Below are 26,516 nucleotides of genomic sequence, written 5' to 3'. Positions count from 1 at the left end.
TTGATTTTCAGTGTAGCTGTTCACATATATGTGATGCATCCGCAGTGGGAATTTAAAAAGAGTCCTGTGCGTTTTCTGAGCACTGCAGTGCGATTCAGGTGCAAATTCCAGACTCATTAAGTTCCATGGGAACACTTCTGAATCACACATGTGTTCAGTTGTGTTCAGGATTCAGTTCAGGATTTCAGCATGGATTGCTTTCCTACTACAGGAGTTGACACCCTTTAGTGGTAATAGGCCTTTAGGCCTGATTCACAGTTAAGCATTTTTAGTGCTTTTACATTTTGCAGATTTGCACTACAGTCCATTTAACATGGTTTCCCATAGAACACTTTCTGTAGTGCAAATCTGCAAAATGCAAAAAGCATTAAAAATGCATAGGTGTGAATCAGGCCTTATTTATTGGCCAGCACTGAAATTGCAGCTGTGACAAAAATCTGGTACTGAGCCTTGCAAATGCATCAAACCCACATCAAAAAACGCATCTGAACCGCTGAACAAATGCTTTTTATTCGCAGTGAAAATGGACATACAATTTGCACCGGACATGTGTAAGCCAGCCTAAAGGCAAAATGTTGGATAGAGTAGGGTAGGGTTATAACCAATGCATTTTTTTTCCATCTGTGTCCCAATGGGGAGATTTCCCCTCAAAAACTAGAAGTGAGATAATATCTCTCCAAAGTGAGGGAATATTTTGGTGTCACCAGAGTCGGGAGAACTAGTGTCCCCATTGGAAGATTTCCCTCCTATTCTTGTTCCGGTGACAACTCAAAATGCTTTAGTTTTTTCACTTTCACTCTTGGTGATAACAGTAAACAGAGCAAATAGAGAGAGTGACTCTTCCAAACGGGAAACAGCCAACAATAAAAAGCCTGACAGGTTTTCTAATCTCAAATCCCATTCATAAAAAATAGTTTTGCCTTATTTTTCTACTTTAAATACTAAAATAAACATTTTAAAATATTTTAGTAACCTTAATTGCAGCATGAATGTATAACGGGAAAATGTTATCAAATACTTACCGTAATTTTCCTTCCCTGGCCCATCCTGGCGTCAGCACACAACCTGGTTAACACCTCCTCCGGAGCCCCACATGACCACTTGTTCCAAGCTGAATAAAAGACAGCCCCTCCCCCAACTAAGATGTTCGATAACTTAGCCTGCGACAGGCCACTAGGGAGGGAGTCCTGTGCTGATGGACCAGGAAAGGAAAACTACGGTAAGTATTTGATAATAATTTTCCGTTTTCCTGGCCCACCTCACATCAGCAGACATCGGGATATACCAAAGCTAATATAGGGCGTGGGAGAACAAATGAAAAGAAACACTGACAATCAAAGAAAAGCTGCTAAAGCCAGAAATAATAGATCTCTCTTGTCCCAAAGAGAATATGCTTGTCGCATATTTAGTTTGTAAGGTTGAATGAAGGCCGCACCAAACCTTCAAGCTAGCCCTTACTTATATCTTCCAAGCAATCCTGGCATAGCTGCCCCAAAGACTGCCACCTCTCTAGTCAAATAAACTTGCAATTGTTTCAGAGCAAAAAGCATACTTCGTGCATGCCAATCTATTTACCCTGGTAACCCAAGGGTGGAGGACTCTTGAGGGCCTGATGGCTACTAAATAAAAAGACGCGACCATGTGTAAGAAAACTGAAGTCTTACTGCTGTACACTCAGCCACTCTCGTGTGAAAACTCTGAGGGACTACCTCCCAGTTGTTCTGGAAACTGGATACCACTTTAAAGTTGAACTTTGGAGATAGGGATACAATGTCTATCTCTGGGAACAAGGATTTCCCTCAAGGTCATGTATAGATTGTCATCTGGAAGAAGCATCTGGTCACTGGCTTTTGCACCCATCTGCAGCCTGTGAAAAGATAAGGTAGAGATCTGCACCTTAAATGGAGTTGTATGCCAGACCAACCTCTAGCGCTGACTGTAAAATCTCAAGGATATTGGCTAGAGCAGGGAACACAGGAGAGAAAGCTTTTTGCTGAGCAAACAAAACAAACTTCTTTCATATCCTCTCCTATGTAGCGTTCATGAATAATCTTCTGGTTACCAAGGTTTGAACAACCTCAGATGAGAATCCCTGCACCTCTAGTGTAGACTATTCCATAGCCAGGCTATTAAAAATAGTTTCATTGGATTGGCTGGCCCTGCCACAAAAGATTTAATTCGACCAGAGACAAAGATGGCACTGTGAACCTATCTTGTATGACGGAGTCTTTGCATTGGTATCCTCTTGCACATATTAGAAGCTGCATGTTCAGTGAAGTCTCCCTGAGAACTACTGCTGGAACGCCCCATAGGGCCAATATTGGTATGAGGCGCTTGTTGAAAAAATATTCTGCCTAACCGAACCAATAATTGGATTTGCTTCCCTGGCAAGAAGACCAAACTTAATTACCCGTAAGTGGTTCTCTGCCCCAAGAAAAGTTTCTCTGCAAGATGTAACAAGAAAAGACTTTTGGTGTCCCCTTGTCAGGCAATGTAGGCTACTACTGTCTTGTTGTCAACCTTACTCAGGCCTCCTTAAAGATTATGAAAGGCTTGCAATGCTAGAAAAAGGCTTCCTTCCATTCCAGATACTTGGGGAGTCTGCGCTTCACCGCACTCCAATGGCCTTGCACTTGTTTCTTCAGATTGTGGACTCCCCAGCTCCAGAGACTGGCATCAGAATCATCCTATCTCCTGGGCTGAGAGGCATGCCTCTGAAAGAAGCACAGTTGCGATGTCCAAAATTCCAGTTTTTGTTGAATATTTGTATAGGCACAAAGATTTTCTGATTCATAGACATCCCAGCTCATAGGCTAAAGAAGGCAAATTGAAATGCCCTCATGTGCCACCTGGCCCAAGGTACCACCACTGCCAACAAGATCTTCAAAAGATTCCTGGGGCTGTGCCAATTCTGAAAAAGGTGGACACCTGAAATGGAAGTGCCATCTGGCCACTGCAAATCTCACACGCCTTTGGTGATTGGCATTGATTGATACATGGAAGTATGAGTCGGCTGGTCGATTGACACCAACTGGTCCTCCTGCTGAACTGTCCCTGTGACTGTCTGCATGGACTCCATCCTGAACCTCTTGGTGTATATGAACATATTTGAATCCTTCAGACTGAAACAGGCCAGATGATTCTATGTTTCTGGCTTCACTGGCATGATGGCCTTGTAACAGTATAAAAATCTTTCAAACATTTTCATTTTCTCAGATCTGCTGAACATAAATTAAATTAATTCAGTGGTCAACTTTGGAATTCTCCCTTGTACTCCCAACTGTCTTCTAGATCCACTGGTCTTTGATGATTGTCATCCAAACCCTCCAGAAGGAGGCTACAATCATCAACTTCACTCAGGTCCCCTGGCCCGAACTGGAAGAGACTGGTTGGCCGCACTTTCAAAAAGACTTTCCAGCCATCTTAGCAGCTTGCTCTGGACTTGATTTCATGTCAAAAGTAAGTTTGGGACACCTCCACTGTGATCTGTTAAATCTGCAGCCTGTCCTATAAGATTTGGCCTCCTGCAACTTCTGAAGTTCAGTAGGCTGGAGTGAAGGATGGCGGCTTCCTCTTACTAGTCTGTGGCCATAGTCCAGACTTTTCCTCCTGTCATTCGCTTAATTGCATTGTTCAGCGTTTGGCCAAACAGTAACCTCCCATTATAGGAAATATTGAAGGCTTGTGTAGAAGTTCAAGATGTGTTTCTGCATGAGTGTTTTTGATGCATTCTCAATGCGTTTTGCCACTTTCCAGATGTGTTCCATACCGAAACAATGCAACATTCTACTTTTGTTGACTGCACTAGAATGCGCTGTACTAGTGTGAACTAGGTAATTGGAATTTAAGTTAGACACTGTCCATGAATTCTTGATGCAAAATAAAAACGCACTGGACTGCATCTGGTGTGAACAAGTCCACTTTCTCATTCATAGGATCTCCGAAGGCAACCGAGTTATAAAAAGGCAAAGACACTTGCTGCCCCAGACACTAGAGGGCAGTATCCACCCCTGGAAGTGCAGTGCATAAACATACATCAGCCATCCCATGTGGATAAAGCTTAGAGAACCTGTTACTGTAAATTGGTCTTCTGACGAGTTTTCTGTCATCCTTCATCAACAAGCGATTTACGCTCTGCCCTCATGGGAAAAGACCATCCTTCATCAAAAAGCAATTTACGCTCAATCATTATGGGTATAGAGATAAAACAGGCCAGATGGCCAAACACTGCGCTAAAAATATATACTTACATATACATTGAATCAAGAAAGAAAAGCCGCCAGCACCAAGAGTCTTCAATACAAAACCCAAAATCATATAATAAAAATTAGTGCAAAAAAAAAAAAAAAGAAAATCCGTCTCACTGGATGAGGGATTCTTTTTCACCATTTGTTTTCTGCATCATTCACTGCCTATTTTCCTTTTTGTAAGATCAATGGGACTTATTTAAATTTTCATCACACATGTTTTATATGTATTCACTTATGATTATTAGACTCATCATTATATTGATCCTAAGTTATATATTTGGAGTGTATTTACCCGTGGTTTAGGAATAATATTTTCACTTGTTTATGTGAATACACTTATTATATATTTGAGGCACTTATTTTATATATACATTTTTATTTCAATTGGTCTTAATACTATGCGATTCAATATTCACAATATCTATTTAATGGCACACCAGAACACTTTCCTTATGTCAATATTTATTTTTGGTGAGATTTTGTTTGATATTATTATTATTGCAGCATACTTTCTGCTATAGCCGCCTTAATAAGGTTTAGAATTTTGCACAAACACATCCTTGTGAGGCAACCAGTGCAATTTCATTTCTCTGCCACTGTAGACTGCATGCAGGCCCAAAATGCACCTTGAGCTTGGCAAGGCCTTTTCTATCATGCTGGCATAAACACAGGTGCCAATTTCCTGGATTCTGTCCCTTCACAGGGTAAGTGGAAACAACTCCTTTAGAGTGTATTGACCACATGCTTAAATGAACGTGAAAACCTGTTAGGTGTCGTCGTCCTGGTCAGGATAAGATGATCATTGGTGGGTCTTATGTTTTTTGGAGCGTTGCATTCAGGGTCTCTGCTCCCAAAATAATGCAAAACACCTTAATTTGCATAATTTCCTTAAGCACTCCTTTAAAAACCATGTCCAAAGTTGCCCCCCCCCACCTTTGCTAATTTTCTGTGCCACTAACAGGTGTGGCAAGCTCATATTTGCACAAAATATATGGAAAAAAGCATATTAGCTTTTACCAAAAAACATGGTACCCTGTCTCTTTAAGACCCATCTGCCTTCCTTCACTAACTTCAGAAGCAGCTGCAGGTGAGCTCAGACAGCATTTCCAGGCAGACAGACACAGTTAGTGTCTGAGACAAAAAACTGTCAGGCTGTCAAACCCACAGAAGTACACAGCATAGCAGGGGAGCCAGGACAGCACATCCAGAGGCAGACAGGAGACTCAGTCAGAATCTGAGGTAAGTCTTTTACCTGGCAGGACTGCAGAGAGAGGGAGAGAAGCCTTTTCAACTGCAGACCTCTTACACCATTGCATGGCGACTAGCCCATCCTATGCTGCCCATCTCCCTGCACCCTGTGACCTGATTCACAGCCGTTTTCAGACTGACAATAAAGCCAGGAGAGCAGTGCGGAGCGCTGCATAAAAAAAGGCAGGGAAAAAAAACAAAGGGAGAGGCAATGATGACATTGCAGAGCCTTTATAATACCATGCCTGTACAATGTCAATGCTGTTTAAGCATCATTTTGCCCACAGCCCTGGCACAAAAAGGGCACCCAGTTTTTAGAAGGATTTACCTTCAGCATTCAGGGTCTTCCAACTCCATGAGAGGCTGAACATGGAGGGGTAGGGCGGATGCAGCAAACAAATTACTTACCAACTGCAATTAACAGGTGGCCTGGAGCAGACCAAAAAAGAACATCTTAGTTGGGGAAGGGGCTTTCTTTTATTCAGCTTGGAACAGGTGGTCATGTGGGGTTCCAGAGGAGGTGTTAACCTGTTGTGTGCTGACGTGAGATGGGCCAGGAAAATTAGATATTCTTGTTTGCGTGCCCGAGCCTGCGTCGTTGATTTCAATATCTTTTGGGATAAAACACACTGTTTTCTTTTAGAGTGTTGATATACAGTATGTGTGTAGATTATCTGCAAATTGGATATAAACCATTTTTGGCAAAAAAAATCTGTTCTGTCACATCATTTTCCCATTGTCCCTATTGTTTAGGTGGAACAGAAGATGTGATTGAGAATGTGTGCAGGGGACATCAAAAAATAATTCATACATTATCAGGTGTCCTCATCCACAAAATATCTTTTCACCTGAGCTTAAACATGATATATGGTGATTCTGGGGAGTGATGTCACTCAGAACGTACAAAACATATGACCACAGAGTGTATAAAACATGACTACACTTATTATTCCCATGTTCATCTGACATACTGGCGGATAGACCACATTTTCATGCCTGCCACGTCATTACCCTTCGGCATGTCTTCTAAGATCTTAGAGACCCCCCTGGTCTGATCATTCCCCAGTAATGGTCCTCCTTTCTTCTTTGCGAAGCTACTGCGCCTGACACCTGAATGAATCACGCCTTAGCAATCCAGGCCACTTGCCTTGACATTGAAATGGCTCTGAAGGAATACTTCTCCCTGAATGACCCAGCACATACCTCACCATTGTGCACCTGGGCCGCTCACAAGGCCAGGTTCAGAGGTATTTTGATTCAGACGGCTGATAGGTATAAGAGACATTATGGTGCTTTGCTGAAGCAAAAAGAGGATGACCTAGCAGCTATACTCAAAGAACATAAACGCAACCCCCAGTTGAATTTACGTAGTCAGATTGAGGCTGCTCGAGTGGAAGTAAACAAAAGCAGAGAAACAATTACGCTGGACACAGGTTCTACACAGGTTCACAGGCCAGGTTCTACTCCCAAGTGGACAAACCAGGTAAATTCTTGGTGACAAGGCTAGTCCCTAGATGCCACCCCCCCCCCCCCCATGTTCCCAATCTAAGAAAACTTGTTGGCACCTCTACCCAAATCCCTGATTTGGTTTTGTGTGAATTTTATGCCTACTATGAGAAATTATATGACGGCAGGAACGATACTGGTCAGCCAGAGTTTGATGACTTGGTCGACCGGCTCTCTATCCCAACTCTAACAGACATAGAGACCTCTTAGATAATTACAGTGGAGGAGGTATTGGCGGTCATTAAGCAAGCCCCACCGGGCAAAGCGCCGGGTCCAGATGGGTTCACAACCCTATACTATTAAAAAATTTGCTCCATTTTTGGCCCCATCCTTAGTGCTGTTCTTTAACCACTTCAATACAGGGCACTTAGACACCCTCCTGCCCAGACCAATTTTCAGCTTTCAGTGCTGTCGCAGTTTGAATGACAATTGCGTGGTCATGCTACACTGTATCCAAACTAAATTTTTATCATTTTGTTCCCACAAATAGAGCTTTCTTTTGGTGGTATTTGATCACCTCTGTGGTTTTTATTTTTTGCTAAACAAATGAAAAAAGACCAAACATTTTGAAAAAAATAAAAAAGTTTTGCTTTTGTTCCTGTTAAAAAAATTTGTAAATAAGTAAGTTTTCTCTTTCACTTATGGGCACTGATAAGGCGACACTGACAGGCACTGATATGGCGGCACCGATGAGGTGGCACCAATGAGCGGGCACTGACGGGCACTGATGATGGGCACTGATGGGCACTGGTAGGTGGCACTAATATGCAGCACTGATGGGCATTAATAGGCAGCACTGATGGGCACTCATGGGTGGCACTGGTTGGCACTGATGGGCACTGATAGGCGACACTGGGCACTGAAAGGCGGCACTGATGGGCACTGATAGGGTGGCACTGATAGGCGGCACTGCTGGGCACTGATACATGGCACTGATGGGCACTGATATGCAGCACTGATATGCGGCACTGATAGGCATCCCTGGTGGCACTAGCAGTGGTAGGCATTGGAGTGGGCACTGATTGGCAGCTGCCTGGGCACAGATTGGTATTTCCCTGGGGGTCTAGGGGGCATACCTGGTGGTCCAGTGTGGTGGCCATCCTGGTGGTCCTGGGCGGCTTCCCTGGTGGTCCTGGGTAGGATCCGAGGGGGGGTTGTGCTGATAAACAATCAGCACAGACCCCCCCTGTCAGGAGAGCAGCCAATCGGCCCTCCTCTACTCGCGTCTGTCAGACGTGAGGGAGGAAAAGCTGATCACCGGCTCTTCCTATTTAGATCATGATCAGCCATGATTGGACACGGCTGATCACGTGGTAAAGAGTCTCCGTCAGACTCTTTACCTAGATCGGTGTTGCAGGGTGTCAGACTGACACCCCGCAACAATGATCGCCGCGATGTGCGCCCCCGGGGGCGCGCGGTGGCCCGATATCCTGATCACCTCATATGACGTCCGGTCAGGAATATCTAACAACTTTGCCACCGTCATTTTGTAATAGGGCAGGCGGCAAGTGGTTAAAGCCATCCAAAAGGGAAATCCAATTGACATGGATTCTAATAGAGCATTTATTACTCTCATTCCTAAGCCCCATAAAGACCACAGTGATGTAGCTAACTACCGTCCAATATCCTTAATTAATACTGACTTGAAACTATTTATAAAAAATTTGGTAAATAGGCTGTCATCATTTTTAGCTAGCTAGATACACTCTGAGGTAGGTTTTTTGCCGCACAGACAGGCTGCCAGCCAGGTCCATGGAGCAACGGACCTTATTTCCATACTACACTCCTCTTGGGATGGCGGAATGAATAGAACCGGGATGCTGCTGTCCCTTGACATCTGTAAAGCTTTTGATTCCCTCTCGTGGCCGTTTCTGTTTCGAGTGTTGCCGAGATTAAAATTCGGTCCTAAGTTCTTGGCCTCTCTGCACTCATATAGCTAACCCACAGCTCAGATAGTTCTGAGGGGCCACAAATTAGACCCGATACCCGTCTCGTCAGGCACTCGGCAGAGATGTCCGTTATCTCCTATACTGTTCGTCATAGCCATCAAAACTCTTGCAATAGCGATATGTCAGAACCCAGACATTTTGGGGATAGAGAGTGGGTGGAGGAGCCATAAGTGTGCTTTATTCGTTGCTTACCTGATGATGTTCATCACCGCTCCCCACACTACTCTGCCAAACTTACTGTCTCTTCTGAGCCGCTTTGGGAGAGTGTCTGGGCTCATAGTTAATCACGATAAATCAGAGGCGATGAATGTTAATTTGCCAACCTCGACTCTACAGAGTATCCTGTTTCAATACTCTTTTCAGTGGCATCAGACATCCCTCTCTTATTTAGGAATCCACCTGACCCCTAGCATTTCCTCCCTTTACAAGGCCAACTACTCTACTGTATTTGCTAGGCTATTAAAAGACATGCAGGCATGGTCAGATGTACGTTTGTCATGGATGGGTAGAATTGCCTCCATGAAAATGACAGTCCTGCCCAGGTTACTATATTTTTTCCGTACTTTGCTGATCCAGGTCTCTGTTAACGCCACTTGATGGTTCCAATCCAAAATTCTCCATTTTATCTGGGGTACCAAAGGCCCCAGAATAGCAAGGGCCACTATGTATGCTCCTAAGGATATTGGCGGACTAGGAGTGCCCGACTTTAGGAAATACTACGTGACAGTACAGCTCGCTCAACTAGGAAAACTCCATAGCAAACACTACTGACCAGAATGGGTTTCCATAGAGTCCCAGGCAAGTTTCCCACTTGCAATGGAACTCGTCCATTGGGTCCCCCCCGAAACATCGTAGGGCTATACTGAGCCCAGTGCTCTCCCACTCACTTCAGGTGTGGGACACAAGCTGCAAGTGATGGCCTTTGCGTTCGACACATACCCCAGTATCTCCCCTTTTCTGCAACCCCCTGTTTCCACCAGGTATACAACCTGACAGGTATGCTTGGTGGCTGAATAAGGGAATGTACCGTATTTGCCACTATTTTGACCACAGAGGCATACGTCCCTCCTCATATTTCACAAGAAGTCTGGAGATGCCCCCCACTGGGAGCTTCCACTGACAACAAATTTACCACATTCTCAAATCCCTACAGAAGGATAGCTCTGACGTGGCAGTCTGTATTGTGTTTGAAAACAGGTGCATGCAGGACGCTACTCTGCGGGCGGGCGTCTCATTATTATATAAATTGTTCATCAACATTAATGATAGATTATCCTACCAGGTGGTGTGGGAAAGGGATCTGTCCATAACCCCTGAGGTGGAGGACTGGCGTAAATGGAGCATGCAGAATCATAAAGGTATCCTAATTGTAGCCTTGATAGTCCACGCCAGATGGTACTTGTTACCGGAGCATTCGATAAAAATATATCCAGACACCTCAGCCGCATGCTTCAGGGGTTGTGGCCAAATAGGTACAGCATTACATGTGTGATGCCCTAAGATGCCCTAAGATTCGCTGCTGTTGGATAAGGGTCAATCACTTATTTTTTCAGTCATGATGGTCAATATCACTAAAGATGCGAGTATAGCCTTATTATATAAGCCTGTTGAAAATATTCCCTGACATACCCAGACCCTTATTTACTTTATGTTCTTAGAGACTAAAATCGCTATAGCAACAGTGTGGAAAAGCTCTGTTATAGATATTGCCTTAATGAAATGGAAACTTACGTGGATCATGTTGAATGAAAAGGTAGTGAGTGTCTTACGAGATAAGCAACCAACCTTTGATAAAATGTGGTCCCCTTGGCTGGCTTATTTGCAGGGCCCAGGAGAACAAAGCCGATAATGACTGGAGGATCCCCGGACTGACTCACTTCTTCTTTCCTCTTTCTTTCTTCACCTTTTCTATTGTTCCTCCGATTCCAGCCGATCTAGATATTATGTTCTTACTGCTCTTTCCCCCTTTTTTTTCTTCTCTCTCTCTCTTCCTACTCAAACTATTTTTGTTATAGTTGGGGGATTGGAGCCCCCTATAGGGGAAACGGGAAAATATTTAGGGAGTCACTGGACTGCTTTTTTATTATTTTTTGAAGGCCTACTCACAGTGATTACATTTCAGTGAGGTCTTGACCTCAGGATTTGTCTGCCTTATTGGTAGACATGTGCAATTTGTTTAGTCCTAAATTTGTTTTTTAACAAATTTGGACAAATTCATTAATTTGGAAATATCTGAATTCTAAAATTCGAAATTCAGAAATTCAAAATGCGAAAATGCAAAAATTAAAAAATTCGGAAATCCAAAAATAAGAATGAAAATACAAAAATTCAAAAGAACGAAAATACGAAAATAACAAAAATCCTAAAATTCAAAAACCCCAAAATTTGAAAATCTGAATTAATAACTAACTAATAATAACTTAACTGTTACTAACTATTAAATTATAGGTATTGGAATTTCCTTTCAAGTTTGGCTGTTAGTGAACGTAACAAATACGAATTTATCCGAAGTTACAAATTATCTGTAATAACGAATGCCGTATCTAGACGAAAGGAACGCAACTAATTAATAATAATAAATAACAATAATAATAATAACATATTATTATTTATTATTATTTTGTTCCATTCCGTTTGTTTAGATGCGGCATTTGTTATTACTGATAATTCGTAACTTCAGATAAATTTGTATTTGTTACAGTCACTAACAGCCAAATTTGAAAGGAAATTCCAATACCTATAATTTAATAGTTAGTTATTATTAGTTAGTTAGATATTATTTCGAATTTTTGGATTTTCGGATTTTCGTTCTTTCAAATTTTTGGATTTTTCGTTCTTATTTTCAGATTTTCGAATTTCCCAAATTTTTCAAAAGAACAAAAATCGAAAACAAACTAATTTTTCGGCAGTGCGCATGTCTACTTATTGGTCCTTACTCTGACTTACAGGGCAATAGTCCTGACAGTTACCTCCCAGTGTTAACAATGTTTTTGTACTATACTCTGTTCATAACCCAAAGCTTATTTTCTTTGTTTGTTTCTGTTGATGTCCATGTGTTCATCTGTGGCCTTATTGAAGACCTAACCCGTTTACCAAGATCTTCCCCGATCTTCTCTTCTTCTGTTGACTTTCTGCTCTCCCGCCCTAATTTTTGTACCAATTCTTGTATGATTCAGAGCATGCGAGGATTGTTTGCTGCTCTGTACAGTACTCATTTACCTTTTTGCCTTTTTTCAAAATACTAATAAAAACGATTGAAACATAAGACCACAGGGTGCACAGGGGCATTGTACTCACTCGATTTCTGGTAAGATCGACAGGTATCAGACAAAAAGGTAGAAAACAAAAATGTTTCTCTAAAAGCCCTAAAAGTTTCCCAACTATTACATTTATTAATAATTAAACATTAATAATGGTTTAAAAGTAGCAGTCAAATTTTTTTTAAAAAGGTTAAAGATAAAATGCTATTTTTTACTAAGAGTTTTTATTACTGGGAGAAATGACAGCTTACAACTAAAATCTTGTGTCTTTCATTTCACCTCTAACTCTCCAAAAAACTATTAGTTACAATTTAGGAAATTTGCAGAAATAATGGCATGTACTTGACTATTTAAAGCTGAGTTCCGCCTGCAAAGAAAAAAAATATTAAAAGTCAGCAGCTACAAATACTGCAGCTGCTGACTTTTAAAATAAGGACACTTACCTGTCCAGGACACCCATGATGTCCTCACCCATAGCTGACCCATCCCTCGGCTCCAGGTGGAGGCGCCGGCATCTTCAGTAAGGGAATCCGGAAGTGAAGCCTTGTGGCTTCACAGCCTGTTTCCTACTGCGCATGCGCGATTTGCGCTGCGCGTTCTGAATGGTCCCTGCTGTCTTCTGGGACCTGTGTGTCTCCCAGAAGACAGTGGGGGGGAGGGGCCGGACATATTTCTTTCGCTGGAAATGGGAGCAAATACCTGGATTAGACAGGTATCTGCTCCTCCCTCCCCCTGAAAGGTGCCAAATGTGACACCAGAGGGGGAGAGGAACAGGATCAACGGAAGTTCCATTTCTGGGTGGAACTCCGCTTTAATGACTTGTATGAGGGAGGCACTAGGATGCAAGTGGAAATGTTTTCATGTATCCCAGATTACTGTGTGATTATGTGAGTTGAAACTCAAGGGAAAGCCAATTCAGCTGGTAAAGGGTTCTTTGTGCACTACTAGGTTTCCAGAAAGCAGGTATAAGTGTAAGGTTGAACGCAGGTCAGCCTGTAATTGTAGGAGGAGTCAGGCTGCATAAAGCCTGCCCTCCTTTGCCTCCTTCCTTGTGGTCATAGGATCTCGTGTCAGCATCACTTCCGGGTGACTCTAACGTCACTTCCGGGTTGCGGATTGAACGAGGAGGATGTTCGGAGGCTGCTCTCTTTGCTCGTGGCAGGTCTTGGCAGCGTTACCATGCGGCAGGGTCTTGTGCGCTGCGGGCGGAGGGATAGGGGTAGTGTTCTTCCCTCCTTTTTCACTTTACTCCGGCTCGGGGTTCAGGTAGCACCATGTGTTGGGGTTGCAGGTTGGGGGAAGTGTGTTTGGGGGGGGTTTCAGGAGATGACGGCAGAGTCTCATATGACACGATGTCCCGCCTCTGTCACTAGCACTGCATAGCACGTCTTTATTCCTGGAGTACAGGTTAGCAATCCAGTGAAACATCTTTTTTCTAGCAGTGACCCATGTTTGTCCAGTTGAAATAGTGTAGGTCATTGCATTTAGTGTTTTTGTGTCCGCTGTCACCACTGTTAGGTTGCAGCATAGGTATGTATGGGCAGGGTCTCCTCCCTCCTTAGCCTCATGGTGGTTCCCCCCCCCTCAGCTTCGTGTGATGGGTTCCCCCCTCCTGAGCGCCACGTAGTGGGTCGTGTCCCCCCCCCCCCTGAGCTCCACGTGGTCTATAGTGTGGGTCTTCAGGGGTTAATTAAGGCGGATGAGATGACACTTGCTCATCGCCAGTCATCTTGTTAGGTTCTTTGGGGGTTCTTGGCATAGTATGATTTAGATTCTCATTCGATTTTACGGTTTTCCCATGCAATTTATGTTTTTCTCATGCAATTTACGTTCTCAGGTAATTTACGATTTCTCATGCAATTTTACGGTTTTCTCATGCATTTTTACGTTTTTTTCCATGCAGTTTTAGGGTTTTTCGCATGCAATTTTATGGTTTTCTCATGTAATTTTCGGCTTTCTCATGTAGTTTCTCATGCAATTTTACGCTTTCTTATGAAATTTTTCGTTTTTAATGCGATTTACGGTTTCTCACGCAGTTTACTTTCTCATGCGATTTTACGTTTTTCTCGTGCAATTTTACGGTTTTCTCATGCAATTTGTTTTCTCATACAATTTACGATTTCTCATGCAATTTTACGGTTTTGTCATGCGATTTTGTGGTTTTCCCATGCAGTTTTAGGGCTTTCTCGTGCAATTTTTACGACTTTCTCATGTAGTTACGGTGTCTCATGCTATTTTACGCTATCTTATGACATTTTTCACTTTTTCGTGCGATTTACGGTTTCTCATGCAATTTACATTCTCATGCGGTTTTACGGTTTTTCTCATGCAATTTATGCTCTCAGGCAATTTACGATTCCTCATGCAGTTTACTATTTCTCATACAATTTTACAGTTTCTCATGTCAGTTACGATTTCTCATGTCAGTTACGATTTCTCATGCAATTTTACGGTTTCTCATGCTATTTACGTTCTCATGCTATTTACGTTCTCATGCAATTTGCGATTTCTTATGCAATTTATGATTTCTCATGCAATTTTAAGTTCTCATGTCAATTACGATTTCTCGTACTGTTTACGATTTCTCATGCAGTTTTAGGGTTTTTCCATGCAGTTTTAGGGTTTTTCCATGCAGTTTTAGGGTTTTTTCTCATGCAATTTTACATTTTTCTCATGTAGTTTACAGTTTCTCATGCGATTTTCGCTTTCTTATGCAATTTTTCGCTTTTCTCATGCTATTTATGTTTTCTCATGCAATTTACAGTTCTCATGCATATTCAAGTGTTCCCATGTTTCTGACGTTTCCCATGTTCTCACGTTTCCCATGTTCTCACGTTTCCCATGTTCTCACGTGTCCCATGTCCTCACGTGTCCCATGTTCTCACGTTTCCCATGTGCCTTACGTTTCTCACGTTTCTCATGTGCCTTACGTTTCTCACATTTCCCATGTTTCTCGCGTTTCCCGTGTTTCTCGTGTTCCCATGTTTCTCGCATTCCCATGTTTCTCACACTTCATGTCATTGTCTTTCATTCACTGCATTTCCGTTAGTTAGTGCTTGCATCCAGGATCTTTCACGTCTACAGATCCAATACAGGCTGAGGTTTCGTTTTTAATTGATTGTCGTCCCACAATCTTCTCGCCTGTAGTTCATACGTCATACGTCCTCTTCACCATTACACCTTTTTCTACTACCCACCACAGTCTGTGGGGACTTTAGCCCTGAGTGTTCATTTTAATTTCCTGTCTTGGCGCTGCAGGTTGCTCGGGCTGGCTTGCTGCATTCAGTAGGGTGGTGTTGTCATTAGGTTCACATTCATGCGCTGTTGGTCTTGTCATGTCTGCACCCACATCCTCATACTTGTCAGGTAGTAGGGGTGTTATGTCATGGGATGATTGTCTGTAATGTTCTCTGGTCACTTTTACACAGCTGGGTTGTCCAGGTTCTTCCATTGCAGGTTACCCTTCACGTCTATGGGTTATCAGATTGAGGTGATCGTTTTTAATTGGCTTGTTCGGTGGCAAGTCTCCTCATCTGTTCTTTCGCTGCTTACATATTTCATTCAAACTCACGTTTCCCATGCAATTTACATTTCTCATGAAATTTACGTTTCTTATGCGATTTACGTTTCTCATGCAATTTGTTGTTTCTATGCCAACTCACATTTTTTTATGTTTCTCTCGTTTTCCCAGGTTTATCATGTTTTCCCAATGTTACTTTTGTTTCTCATGTTTCTCACGTTGTTCATCAATTCATCAAGTTGCTCACCCTCTCTCAGAACCTAGCTTTAACTCTTGACCCGATGGCAGTATTCCTACGCAGTGGACTGCTTTCCCGGGTTCGGCGCGGGAAACCCAGCTTTTTAAGTTACTGATCCCTTGCTCGTCAAGCGCAAGTGCAGAGCTGGTTACCCAGCGGACTGCGGTTTCTTTCCTGTCCCAATGCTCACTAACTTTTACTTCCTAGTTACGTCCGGCCAGGAGTGGCAATAGTATAGAACTATTGGTAAGTCAGCCTTTGGCAGCTCCAGCAGCCTCTACGGGCTCAGGGGCTTTAGTGGATTCCGGAACCTTCTCAGTGCCTAGGCCAGTACCGGTAGGCTCAGGTCTCGGACGCAGATGCTGGCGTCACGCCTTCTCTTCGGTTCCAGCATTCGTGTTGGATTGGGTTCTATTTGGGCTGTCGCAACAGCCTTGATCGTTAAGTCTTTATTTTGAATACCAGGAGGGCTCATGACACTGCTTGGGATGTTTTCCAGTCAGAATTTCCCAGTCCTGATGGTTAACATCCAGTTCCTACTTGCTTTTTGTTTTTTGCCTCTTTCGGCTCATATCGGCCTACAGCACTATCAGGGCGTATCTGGCTGGGACTCAGCATTTCATCTTGTTGGTTATTTTCTACGCACTCCATTAAGCCTTCCTCAGGGATCCTGAAGCGTAGCCCTCCTGCTGTGCTCAGCAGACTTCTCGCCATGGGTCATATTTTCGTGTCGTATCTGTCATGCTCTCAAGGTATCCTTTGCGTTGGGTACCAGATTGGTGCTCAAGCAGCGCTATACCCGGCCTTTTGGGGGTCCTGAGGCCAGGGGAGTTGCTCTTCTGGCCCAGGGTCTCTCTTACTTTTGGCCATATCAACTGGTTTTGCACCTCAGCCTTTTCTGTTTACATCTGCATGCTCGCAAGACACGGCAATCGGGTGGCGGCACTATCAGGTTTTTGGAGCCTGACAAGGCGTGGCGCCCGGTGTTGGTTTAAACCAGCTCGGCTGTGCTACATCTGATAAACCCAGGGGTGGTCCTCGGTTGCCTTTTCCTAGCAATCCCCTCTCCATAGCTCTTTGCATACTTCATTGCCGCCCCCTTTTTTGGCCAATCGGGGTCTGGACCCTAAGGCATACTTTGGCATTTATTCAAGATAGGAGCAGCTTCTGTGAATTTGTGCTGGGGGCCCCAGGCCTTATTTGGGTAGATGGAGGTCATCTTGTTTCTCTGGGTATGTACCAGAGCCACTTCTGAGATGCCACAAGCGGTTGTCAATTTGGCAGATTGTACGTTTATTCAGTGGGTAATGAATATACTTATATACTTATATAGCTTTCATCCTACTGGGTTTATTTTTGCCCCCTTTTAGGCATACTGACCACGTGACCCAGGCACAGTTCAGGTCTATGTTCTCTGTTGCTCTTTGTTCCTTTCCTACACTATCCACAGATTGACTCTGAGTACAAGTGTAAGGCTGACCGCAGGTCAGCCTGTAATTGTAGGAGGAGTCAGGCTGCATAAAGCCTGCCCTCCTTTGCCTCCTTCCTTGTGGTCGTAGGATCTCGTGTCCCACCCACCCATTCCCTTTTTCATTTAATTTTATTTCATACTTGGGTATGCCCCCTTTTAGGCATACTGACCACGTGACCCAGGCACACTTCAGGTCTATGTTCTCTGTTGCTCTTTGTTCCTTTCCTACACTATCCACAGATTGACTCCGAGTACAATTAAGCTACTGATTATGTCATCATTTGTAGAACAAGCAACAACCTTTGCACACGGTCTCTTAAACATACACTGGCTAAGAGACTAAGTGGTGGAAACCTTGATAATACAATGCAATTGTTTTATGTAGAATTGTTTACAGTTACTTAAACCATGTAGATAAAGCATAAGTGGCTAGGATTTATTTTTATGTTTAGGGCTTTTATGTTGGAAACCCTCCATACATTTTTTTAATGCTGTAAACACTGCCTAGGTTTATTTGATGATAGAAAAATAGTAAACTTTTTTGCAGCCACTTTGAGCCCAGATTCACATTGCTGCAGGATTGAAATCGTGCAAGTTCTGCTGAACTCGCACGATTTCATTCCTGCATGTCAGTCCGACGATTTCAGAGACATCTGTGCGGTTTCCTGCACAGATGTCTATTGAAATTGCAACTTAAATCGCAGAAAGTAGTACAGAAACTACTTTTGGGAATCGGTGCGGCACCGCAAAGTCAGACGGTTCCATTGCGGGCAATAGCCGCCGATTTGGCAGGCGATTTGACATGTCAAATCGCCTGCCAAATCGCATCATTGTAAACCAGGGCTGAAACCCAAACTCCTGTGAGGACTCTTGCTACTTGTTGCTAAATGTTTTGTAGCCCAAAAGAAAGCATAAGCAAAACTGTAACCATTACGCAAGTAACTGACTTCTATCCCAAGTCTGCTAAAAAAGAAAGATAACAGCTCCGCTGATTTTACTTCTCACAGTATCTTGTGGAGGAGAGGAATGGCCAATCCTCTCCTTCACAAGATACTGCGAGGAGTAAAATCAGCGGAGCTGCGCCAATTTAGACGATAGGAGGTCCAATTCTCTGGCTGCTGTACTGGGATACCTTGATCACATACATTGAATGGCTTCTGGCATTTAACCCCCCTGGCGGTATTCCCGAGTCTGGCTCGGGGTGGATTTTACATACCAAAAGCGGTATCCCCGAGCCAGACTCGGGCTTGCATCGTAGGATCCAGGAAGAGTTTACTTACCTTGTCCCCTGGATCCTGCGATGTCTCCCCGCTGTGATCGGCGAGCCGCTGTGTCTCGCTCGATTCACAGTGCCGAGCTCCGTTCCCTGCGAGCGTTGCGACGCACGGGGACGGAGTTCGGCGGTAAATTCAAAAGTGAAACACACAGTACAGATACAGCATACTGTAATCTTACAGATTACAGTACTGTATCAAATAACTACACATCCCCTTTGTCCCTAGTGGTCTGCCCAGTGTCCTGCATGCAGTTTTATATATATAAAACTGTTCTTTCTGCCAGGAAACTGGAGATTGTCCATAGCAACCAAAACTGTCTCTTTACATCAAAAGTGGCTTTAGACCAGCTAGAAAAAAGCGATAATAAATTATAATCACTTGCAGAATTGAGCGATAGTGATTTGTGGGGAGATCCGTCATCAAACACTAAAAGTAATAAAAGCTAAAATTCTGCAACTGAGCAAATTTCAGTGTTTTTGATTTGATTACATTATTATATAATTTTTATTATTATTATTATATTATTATGTGTTTTAATTATTTATAGTTATTTATTATATTATAATTTTTTATTTCGTTTTTCAAACTTTATCATACCCGGGATGTCTACTAGACTCTGGTTGTGACATATTTAAGTGAACTATTCCTAAGAATTACAGGCCTACAATATAAAACGCCAAATTTCTGTGCAAAATAATGGTACCGCTTTCAGCACCTAAAATCTGAAATAATCATACCGCCAGGGAGGTTAAATGCTCACCGGTACTTCCCCCTTTTTGGGTGTCATACTCTTTGGATCATATCCAGCAGTCCTGTACAAGTTGAAGGGCAGATATTTGGCTTTCTCCTCCGTGATATAGGGAATATCTTTGCTAAATGCTATACAAATATGTATTTAGAACAAGTGGTATGAATCTCTGATGAAAATTCTGCTTATGCATGAATTATTTGAAACGCATTGGATATCCCTCTACTTATCACCTTCCGTTTTCTATCAGTGGTAGTCCAGCAAGTAGTTAGGAAATACCACTTCCAACCTAATCTAATGCATCATGCAATGCTTTTAAATTTTTGTACAAATCATGCAACATGTTGAATCTTTCTATACAATTCTTTATCTATTTATATGTTAAAACAAAACTTTTTTTTATATATAGAATAATCCTTTCAATCACATATATTCTCCAAGTCACCCGGCTCAGTACTAGAAATACTCCACTCTCTAACTATCCCAGCAGGGGCAGTTGTTGAAGAGACCTGAAATTTGCAAAGGTGATCCCCTCTTCACTATTCTCCATTGTTACTTTCAAATAAAGTATCACTAATATTTTGTGCTGGCTCTCATAAGTCAATGAAATAAAAGAAGACAATTAAATAAATTTGTAGATGAATTACTAAAGTTAATTCCCAATCATATTATTATGGTGAAAAATGAATCAAACCGGCATATGGATTTTTTTGGTTGTCAGCCTCCAAAGAATGGAATCTTTCCAGTAAATTCTTATGTTGTTCTGGAAGCAATATGGCTAATGCCTAAATAAGTACATTCAAATAAAAATAGTTCATTGACCTGATTTAAGCAATGCTCAGCTTAACTTTTTCATACAATTTTATTTGAGGTTGTTTCCAACAAACAAAATATCATAGTTTGTATTAATTCTGTATCTTTGAGAAGTATGCGTTCTAATACAAATAAACCACTAAACAAAATGTAAGTCTTTAGTCAGTATTACTTCCACAATCTACCTCTAAATTCAAATATTCTCCTGTAACCATTTTATGCTCTATTTTCTTTTTTACCTCTTTTCTTCTGAAAGCCATTTCCAAATTGTCCCAAACATCCCCAGTCTTAAGCTGGGTATACAGTGCCTTGAAAAAGTATTCATACCCCTTGACCGGGCCTTTATGGAAGAGTGGCAAGAAGAAAGCCATTAGAAGTCCTGTTTGCGAGAAGCCATGTGGGGAACACAGCAAACATGTGGAAGAAAGTGCTTTGGTCAGAATGAGACCAAAATTGAACAAAATTGATATTTCAAGAAAGCTGACCGTCGGCTCTAAAAAAACACACGCTACACTTTTTAGATACTTATTTATAAAAAAAAATTGAAAACCATTTATCATTTGTCTACCCTCTCACAATTATGTGATACTTTGTGTTGGTCTAATACATAAAATCCCAATAAAATACATTTACATTTTTGGCTGTAACATGAAAAAAACGTGGAACATTTCAAGGGGTATGAATACTTTTCCAAGGCACTGAACTTTACCTGTTCCAATTTTTTTTTTTCAACCAGCGGGTTGAATGAAAAAAATAAAACTAACAGATCCCCACATCAACACAAGTGATGTTGATGCAAGGATCTCCTGACATGGAGGAATCCACCCCACATCCCACGTCCGAATACACAGATCAACACTTGCATCCATTGGCTGAGAACTGATTGAATGCCGGTTTTCCAGCATGTCCGTTCAACAGAAGCGGGTCGACCATTCAACAGGAATACGTAGAGTTACTGTAATTATATGGGGAAACCAAATCTGGTCCTATATGGTACTGAATAGGGGTTTCTACCTTTTTTTACCCACTGAATACATACAGCTTTTTTGGTAAGATGTTAGTTAACCTATCAACTTTTTTTTTACAGCATGGTGAAAAGAAAAATATATTTATTTGGAGGATGTTGTGATAAAAGTGCAGAACAGTGTCTCCCCGGAATGTATTCATTTGACCTAGGTAAGAAATAACAAAACAAAAAAACAGGATTTACAAGACACACAGCCTTTAAAAAATATGCATCTCACAATGACTATATGCTAGGTGGCCAGCAGGTCTGTTGAGGGGGGAGGGTCAGCCAGCCCCCCATACTGAACCCAGGCTCCACTGGATCAGCAGGGGGCCCAGCAATGGTGGTGCCAGGGGTAGAGTGGAGAGCTTGGGTCTATTCAATGCAGAGAGGGACTTTTTGCCTATCTTTGGTCTGCAGCTCTAACTCTGCAGCTCTTGTTAATTAATATATATTTCCAACCTGCCAGCACAAAGCTGTACCTGGCAGATAGAGGAAAGGAGTAAAGGGTCATATACCCACCAGCCGAACATCGGGCGGCAATGGCTGGTTGAATAGAAATCAGCCAACATTTTGTCCATGTGTATGGCAGCCTGTCCAATCAGCCGGCTTCTGTCGAATGTGCGTGACTGAAAAAGGTCTGTTGATCGGCATCCAATGAGGGCTCATTTTTTTTTTGGGTTGAATGAAAAAAAACTAATAGTGTATACTAGGCTTAAGTTACTCCTCTAGAACCATGTTTTAAGTGTCTGGAGCTGAAGAGAGCTCCATGGACCAAAAAATCCTCTTCGCTATATGCCAATGCACACACTCTGGAGTTAGGAATTCGTAGCCAGCTGGTGGTTGGCATGCTGACACTTTTAGTAAGGAATAAACAATATCTGAAATGTGCACAGAGCAAATTATGTGGCCCTACATTCTAGTTTTCTAGTTAATGCTTTCCTCAGGACTTCATATTGCTCAAAGACATACTGGGGTTGATTTATTAAAACTGGAGAGCACAAAATCTGGTGCAGCTCTGCATAGAAACCAATAAGCTTCCATGATCTTTGCCAATGTTTAATTAAACAAGCTTAAGTTTGAAGCTTTTTGGCTACCTTGCAGAGCTACACCAGATTTTGAACGCTTGGTTATTAGTAAATCAACCCCACTGTCTACAAAAAAAGTCTGCAAGAATTTTCCCTGTCTTGTCCATGGTTCTCCATATTCATAATCACTTGTACCATTGTGGCCTTTTTTGTAAAAGAGAGAAAAACTCAGTTGTTGCACATGGTGAGAAATATACGTATGGGTTTCATTTTTCAGAGGATTAAACATTACATCTAATTGATGACTGTGGGTAAGAACTCTAAAGAAATACCTTTTTTTACACAGTTTTAGTAAAAATAGCATAAATAGAAGTCTTTTTTATCAGCATGAGAACATAGTTATATAGTTAGTCAGGTTGAAAAAAAGACACTAATCCATCTAGTTCAACCAATAAAAAAAACACAAATAGAAAACATCCATATACACTATCCTATACCCATAGTTGATCCAAAGGAGGGCAAAAAAGCCACCAACAAAGACAGATCTAATTCTCTCCAGTGAGGGAAAAAAACTCTTTCCCCAGGAGGCAATGGTATATTCTCTGGATCAACTACTACCTGTGTTGTAACCATTAAAAAGTGTGGAGTGTGCATATATAGTTTGAGACACTGGAGAATAGGATTCCTTCTCCCCAGGAGGGTTCCAGAGGTGCAGGGGCTGCTGCATGGACTGAACATCTGCTCCAGGAGGCTTAGGAATTGCCAGGAATAAATTCTTAAATGGACTTGCTCAGAACTGACTTCAGAACCACATCACAAGAGATTAGGTACTGAGAAGCACCATCTCACTCACAGGTTTGGGTCCAAAGGAAGCTGGAAGGAGGCAGCTGTCCTGGGACATGTGAGTTGTGACCTTAAGTTTATGCCGGAGGCTGTGTACTGGATGCTGCACTGGGTACCAATAGTTGCGCATTGGTGCAGGGTAACCAGAGACCCAAATATTTGCCCCATTGTGTTCAGCTGTAGGACCTTGGACTGTTCACTATTACCTACTACTGTTACTAGAAAGACTGTCTTTTGTTCTTCCAAACTGCTGTGCAACATTTTGGAGTATCCCACGGCCTAATCCCCATCCTGTTCTCAAGTTTTCCAGCAGTAAACCACCTCTAGACTGTTTATTGGAGCCGAAGTGAATGGACTGTTGCTTGGGTGACTGGCGGCCTGTGCACTGTTTTGGAAAGAACAGTAAAATCCCTGTGGGGGTAGCATTACATAATAAATCCTATGTTATGATTTAATATAAAAAAACATTGTGATACAGCATGGAATTGTATCCACTGTGCATTTTTCATACACTTAGCTCAAGAAAGCTTATTATTCAGTTATGCTCTATTGATTACAAATTTATTTCAGTTACCCTAACATGGGAGAAACTTAAAACAAATGGAGCTGCTCCCCAAACCCTGAGCCACAGTGTTGCAACTGTTGGGGAGAATGTTTTTGTTTATGGCGGCATTCATCATGGAAGAGCTGTAGATGACTTGCATATGTTCAATACAGGTATGTAAACAAAGATTTTTCATCATACCAGTAAGTATAGCCATCAGTTGTAATGCATCAATTTCAGATTACTGAAGGCAAAATACTGTATATGTCAAAATGGGATTACGATTGTACTACTACTAAGCAATCGTCTGTCATGGCTAAGGCTAGAGCTACTTGGGCAATTTTTATTAGCTCAATCACACTACTAAAATTACTGTCAATTAATCAGTAACGGGTAAATTTATGAAGCAGCTATACCACTTCAAAACACCAAACAACTGCACCTGTGCAATGTGCTTTACAAATATGCTTAGCGCTTCAATGGTTTTAAGACTCTGGAACCAGCGGAGTGCTATTTAAGTGAATATGTGTTTGACACAGCCTGGTAAAGTTTTGTGGCCAGCCTCTCTTCCGTTCATAAAGTTCTCACGCTGTATTAACTAAAAAGAACTTTGTAACACACAATAGGCTGTACACCATGCCCATGGTAAAATACAGGCTGCACTATGGATTTTTAGTCTACCCTAGAGCAACCTTTAGAAACCAGGGTTTTGTTGAACCCTAAGATTTCTTCAGGGTTTGCTAGGGGTTCCTTGAATCTTCCATTTGATGGTGCCTGCATAGTTCTGGGGCCAAAAACACTAGGCAAAACATAAAGCAGGAAAGCAATGATTTCCTTTTTACTGTCTGTAAGGCCTCTTTCACACTGCCCCTCTGCGGTTTCCCTGTGGCACAAGGTTTTGTGCATGTTACCCTCTCTTTCCCATAGAATTAGTTGGCATGTATTTTATGTGTTTTCTGAAAGTGCACCAAAAGTCCTGCATGCTGCATCATTGGTGTGCCAATAGAAAATGCACAAAAAACACATAATCTAATAGAAATCTATAGAAAATCACAGTTAACCCACACAAAAGCCACAACTCTGCACCCACACTGTGGAAAAGCCGCAGTGAGGCAGTGTGAAAGATGCCTAAGGGTAGCATTCTGACCACTACTGTAAGGAAAGCATTTTTTCCACTGACCACCAATGTAAGGGGCATTTTTTCTACTAAACTCCAGTGAGTTGGTTTTAGCAGAGGTTCCCTGAGACCTAAACATTATTTCAAAGATTTCTCTGGGGTAAAAAAGATTTGGATTGGAAGATTTGATAGCAATTAGAGTATTACTAAACAGGTGGGACAAATGGCTCCCAAATATGTACGCTACATAACCAGGATAAAGTAATGATCATGCATATCTCTATTTTATACATTTTTTTCACATTTTAAACATACAAACATATTTCAAAAAACATTTTTAGAATTGCATATTTCCATACAGTAAAAACATATTATGCTAGAGATATCCCTTTATGTTTCCCACTTTTACAAATCCATATTGAAACCTTACAACAGATCTAGGTCTTTAAGATTTACTTGGTTATAGAGTTATACTTAAGCATCAGCCGAATCCTATATCAAAAGTTCAGTCTTTTATATATAAATAAGTAGCCGTGGATTCTCCATCCCTTTACTACAGTGGGGAAAATAATGATTTGATCCCCTGCAGATTTTATCATAGCTGAATTTTAAATGATAGAGACAGAATATCAACCAAAAATCCTGAAAAAACATACAACAAATGCTATAAATTACCTTACAGTTCAGTGAGTAAAATAAGTATTTGGTCCCCAAGCAAAACATGACTTAGTACTTGGTGGAGAAACCCTTGTTTGCAAGCACAAAGGTAAGATGTTTCTTGTAGTTACTGACCAGTTTTGCACACATCTTTGGTCCACTGTTCTTTACAGATCTTCCTTAAGGTTTCTATGCTGTCTCTTGGCAACTCCAAGCTTCAGCTCCCTCCATAAATTTTCTATAGGAATAAGGTCTGGAGACTGGCTAGGCCACTCCATGACCTTAATGTGCTTCTTCTTGAGCCACTTGAGTTGCCTTGGTGGTATGTTTTGGGTCCCTGGGGTTGATTTACTAAAGGCAAATCCACTTTGCACTACAAGTGCACTGCAAGTGCACTTGAAAGTGCACTTGGAAGTGCAGTCACTGTATCTGAGGGGAAGATCTGAAATGAGAGGAAGCTCTGTTAATTTTTATCATCCAATCATGTACAAGCAAAAATGCTGTTTTTTATTTTCCTTACATGTTCCCCTTGGATCTACAGCAACTGCACTTCCAAGTGCACTTGCAGTGCACTTCAAGTGCAAAGTGGATTTGCCTTTAACAAATAAACCCCATTGCCATGCTAGAAGATCCATCCACGACCCATCTTTAGTGTTCTGGCTGAGGGAAGAAGGTTCTCATCCAAGATTTTACAGCCCCAAAGCATCATGTTTCCACCTCCATGCTTGACTGTAGGGATGGTGTTCTTAGGGTCATAGTCAGCATTTTTCTTCCTCCAAACACAGCAAGTTAATGCTAACAAGCTCAATTTGGTCTCATCTGACCACAGCACTTTCTCCCACTCCTGCTCTGAATCGTTTAGATGCTCATTGGCATGACAGTACATGTATCTTCTTGAGGAGGGGGACTCGCCATGTTTGGAGGAAGGAAAATGCTGACTATGCCAAGGCAACAAAGGAGTGGCTCAAGAAAAAGCACATTAAAGCGGTGTTCCGCCCAAAAAAAAAAAAAATGAAGAGCCAGCAGCTACACATAATGCAG

The 26,516-nt window shown here is 42.0% G+C and overlaps 1 protein-coding gene across 2 annotated transcripts in view; it reads left to right on the top strand.

Annotated features, from left to right (window-relative positions):
• The window catches only part of LOC141146432 (kelch domain-containing protein 3-like), a 177,504-nt gene that overhangs the window by 58,338 nt on the left and 92,650 nt on the right, over positions 1-26,516 (top strand). For both annotated transcript variants that reach the window (XM_073632958.1, XM_073632959.1), the window contains exons 6-7: positions 21,368-21,456; positions 23,728-23,874. In XM_073632958.1, the coding sequence (XP_073489059.1) occupies positions 21,368-21,456; positions 23,728-23,874 (236 nt within the window). The remainder of the gene's footprint in view (positions 1-21,367; positions 21,457-23,727; positions 23,875-26,516) is intronic.

This window comes from Aquarana catesbeiana, linkage group LG01 (genome assembly GCF_042186555.1).
Source record: "Aquarana catesbeiana isolate 2022-GZ linkage group LG01, ASM4218655v1, whole genome shotgun sequence".
NCBI lineage: Eukaryota > Metazoa > Chordata > Amphibia > Anura > Ranidae > Aquarana > Aquarana catesbeiana.
This window is presented reverse-complemented; position numbering and strand designations above follow the sequence as displayed.